Source organism: Hypomesus transpacificus, chromosome 15 (assembly GCF_021917145.1).
Source record: "Hypomesus transpacificus isolate Combined female chromosome 15, fHypTra1, whole genome shotgun sequence".
NCBI classification, from domain to species: Eukaryota; Metazoa; Chordata; class Actinopteri; order Osmeriformes; family Osmeridae; genus Hypomesus; species Hypomesus transpacificus.
The window spans coordinates 2,254,888-2,259,047 of NC_061074.1; the positions used below are offsets into that span (position 1 = coordinate 2,254,888).

At 43.3% G+C, this 4,160-nt stretch overlaps 1 protein-coding gene across 1 annotated transcript; it reads left to right on the plus strand.

The window, feature by feature from the left end:
- The first annotated feature begins 333 nt into the window (after positions 1 to 333).
- LOC124477805 (G-protein coupled receptor 4-like) lies at positions 334 to 2,529 on the plus strand. Its single transcript, XM_047035830.1, has 2 exons — positions 334 to 762; positions 1,250 to 2,529. Exon 2 carries the CDS (start codon positions 1,272 to 1,274, stop codon positions 2,127 to 2,129), a length of 858 nt encoding a protein of 285 aa, XP_046891786.1. The 5' UTR covers positions 334 to 762; positions 1,250 to 1,271; the 3' UTR covers positions 2,130 to 2,529.
- The last annotated feature ends 1,631 nt before the right edge of the window (positions 2,530 to 4,160 follow it).

Below are 4,160 nucleotides of genomic sequence, written 5' to 3' on the forward strand. Positions count from 1 at the left end.
AACCCACAGTTCACACTGATTAATATGCATAAGTTCATTTTTGATTTCAATAGCAATGAATATGAAAAAAGGTCATTACGATATTAATAATGTTCTTTTAATGTCTATATATCCCTTAATATGTACGGATGTACGGTGCATAACAAAATATTAAACCAATCTAGCGTAATCAATACATTTAAAATCTTCACAATAATACTGGTAGTCACTCCGGCCCATGTAATGTTCTGTTACAGATCGACCCGGCCCCACAATAAAGAAAGGACAAATTATCTGGCCCTCGCAGAAATAGGTTTGGAGACCCCTGATGTAGTCCAAATATTGAGGAAGGAGATAAGGTGGAAAAAGAAATAACAACAATAAATAAATGTGAGATAACCTAGTGTTTGCCTTGCTGACACAAGCACACCCAAATATGTTATGTGGAAGTAAGTTGTTTCTCATGAGTCACAAAGGCTTTTCTAAAATGTGGGTTTTCTGTGTGTGAGTGTATATGTGTCTGTCTGTAGGAAGTTATGATAATGTACTGTGTTTTTATGCTGTGTGCTATCTCATAATCATGCAAACTAGTTGACCTTTGCAAATGCAAACATTGACCTACGGACTTTTGTAAAGATCTCTCTTTGTAGTCGATTTGGATAAAAACGTCTACTAAATGAATAAATGTAAATGTAGTTACAGTGGAATGAATTTTAGGTTGTTAACCATTTAAATAGCAGACACCCATACATGAGAAGCAAAACATTTCCAACCCACCTCCAGGTAAGAACATTGCAATACTTTTTTTATAAAAAAAAGTTTGATAAATGTAAAACACCAGGAACATAAAAAACGCATAATAAGAGTTAATGAGAATTGTCTTCAAATTTCAAGTAGATGAATATTCTTCTACATTTGGAAAGGTTTTATGAAACAATTTGAAAATATTTCTCTTCAGAAACATTCTATTTTGATTTGGTTGTCAAATATTTGTAGTTGACCTGCAGAGACAGAGTAGGAAACAAACTTCCCTATAGTTTTTCTACAGTTTTAGCGGAATTATCCATATCTATACTATGATGTGTGTGGAGAGATACACAGTTACACAAATACCAAGATCTGGGTTTGTTCTGATAGTGTTTTGCTCAGGTATTTTTACACTGTATTTCACTGCAGGAAAATCCTATGAATTAGTTATATCATCAGATCTGGTAGAACGTAACAAAACCTTGTGACTCATTACAGTAACTAAACTAAACTGTCTCTTTAGCACCACAGAACACAACTCAAGAATGGACTTAATTTGCTTCGAAAACGTTGAAAACGACACACTGAATGAGTTTGGCCATGCGGTTTACGTGATGGGCTGGGTAGTCTTTTCCTTGGGCATCCCAGTCACCTTCCTGGCCATTTGTCTACTCTACTGCCTGATCTGTGCTAATCACGTTGCGCCCATCTTCATCATCAATCTGCTGATCTCAGACCTCCTACAGATGTGTGTTATACCGCTCAGCCTCAAGGGCTACTGCCATTTTGTGGTGTCGCTTGGGTACTACATTGGCCTGACAACAAGTGTGTGCTTCATGGTGTGCATCGCTCTGGAGAGGTACCTGGTGGTTGTCTTTCCCCTCTGGTACCGTTTCCGATGCAAAGTTAAGTATTGCGTCATTGTGTCCTCCATCATCTGGCTGTTCCCCTTTGTCAAGATCGGCATGGAATCCTACCTGCTGTCTGGTGAGGCCTCGCTGATCCTAACCTCTGTCCTGATCCTGATCCCACTTCCGCTGCTGATCTTCTTCTTGGTGGGAACGCTGAGAGCTCTGTCCGTCTCCATTTCTGTTCCCCTGCTGGAGAAGATACGCATTATTGGCGTATTGGTGCTGGTTCTGGGGATCTACTGTCTTCTCTTCCTCCCACGAGTCATATTTTTCCTGTTGGTTGCTATGCACAGCCCTGTGGCGACACCGCTGGGGGGATTCCTGGTGCTGCTCAACCCCTTGGTGGATCCCCTTCTCTATGTGTTTATACGGAGGGGGGCCTGTCCCTGTTCCTGTCTGGATAGGCTGCTGCCTGGAGAGCACAACCTTACCCAGACCACCACAAGCGTGACTAATAATCCCACTTTGACCACTGTGACTGGAACCTTGTGAGGAGGAAATGAGATAGAGCACAAAGGTTTGGTTGCAGGAAGTGTGGTACTAAAATCAACTAAATAAAGTGTTGGTAGTGACCATGATTCAACTGGAAAAAAGCCATCAGATGGTTCCAGACATTTACAGACCAAACTATAAAAATAAAAAGTTGGAGAACATTTATTGATATAAGACATAAGAAATTGAACATTTACAAAATAAATTGTGTTTTATTGGAATTGTATTCATAAATCAATAAGATTCCCAAAAACAGTTTTCATCTTCATAATTTAAGCTCCTGGTATCACCAGATGATTAGTAATAGGCAGGCTCAAAAGCCATTTGGGTCAAGTTCAAGTCTTTTATGTGTCAGGTACACAGAACAACACAAGGTTAGACTGGGCACTGAAATTCTTAAGACAAGACAATGCAAGCACCTGGCATTACATAACATATAAGTACACGGAACACAATTTACATCAATACTGAGCTTAGATAAGTGAAACTTCCTAAATATACAGAGAGCAATAAATATCGACTATACTAACCCTAATACTAAAACTTCCTAAATTACAGATAACAATAGATAGTACACTATACTAACCCTAAATGCACAAAAAAAACTGTTTCAACCCTATAACCTATTCTAACCTAAGTGGAGTACAGTACAAAAGTGCAAATTTGCAGATCAGTGACTATGTCAATGACCATACAGGAGCCTGTTGGCGAGGTACAGTGAGGTACAGTAGTGCAAGTTACTGATTGAGCAACCAGTAGCTGAAAGTGACAGTGTATAAGTGACTAGTGTGCAGAAAAACAATGTCCATATCAGTGTCCACTCAGAAGCCTGATGGCCCTTGGGTAGAAACTGTTGTCCAGTCTGCGTGTGCGCGACCGGATGCTGCGGTAACGCCTGCCAGAAGACAACGGGGTAAAGAGACTAAAGGATGGGTGGGAACAGTCTGTTAGAATCCTGCCAACTTTCCTTAAGCAACGTGTGTGGTAGGTGTCCTGTAGGGCTGGGAGCTTCCTGCCGATGATGAACTCAGCAGAACGGACCACACTTCGTAGGGCCTTGCGGTCCCGGTCTGTGCAGCTCCCATACCACACTGTAATACAACCAGTCAGAATGCTCTCTATAGTGCATCTGTAAAAGTTAGTGAGGATGACTGAGTCCATAACAAACTTCTTCAGTCTCCTCAGGAAGAAGAGGCGCTTACGGGCCGCTTTGACCACCTTGTCCGTGTGAACAGACCAGGTGAGGTCATTGCTGATGTTCACCCCGAGGAACTTGAGGCAGCTGACCTTCTCCACTTCCGATCCATTGATGAGTAGGGGTGCATGCTCCTCCTCCTGCCGCCTCCTATAGTCCACAATCATCTCCTTGGTCTTGCTGATGTTAAGAGAGAGGTTATTGTCTTGACACCATGATGTCAGGGTGTCAACCTCCCCTCTGTAGGCTAACTCGTCACTGTCAGAGATGAGGCCTACGATGGTTGTGTCGTCAGCAAACTTGACAAGGAGGTTGGAGCTGTGCGTTGCCGCACAGTCGTTGGTGAACAAGGAGAACAGGAGAGGGCTGAGCACACAGCCCTGGGGGGTGCCTGTGTTGGTGATCAGTACGGATGAGGTGCGGTCCCCGATTCTCACCACCTGTGGCCTCCCCGTCAGGAAGTGGAAGATCCACTTGCAGAGGGAGGTGCTCAGTCCCAGGTCCACAAGCTTGGAGACCAGTCTGGAGGGGATGATGGTGTTGAATGCAGAGCTGTAGTCAATGAACAGCATCCTCACATATGTATTCCCCTTGTCCAGGTGGGAGAGAGCGGTGTGCATAGTTAGAGCGATGGCATCGTCTGTAGACCTGTTGGACCGGTATGCAAACTGCATAGGGTCCAGTGTGGGGGGCAGCGAGGAGCAGATGAATGATTTGACTAGCCGCTCAAAGCACTTCATGATGACAGAGGTCAGTGCTATTGGGCGATAGTCGTTCAAACATGTGACCTTGGTATTCTTGGGCACAAGGATAATGGTGGTCCTCTTGAAGCAGGT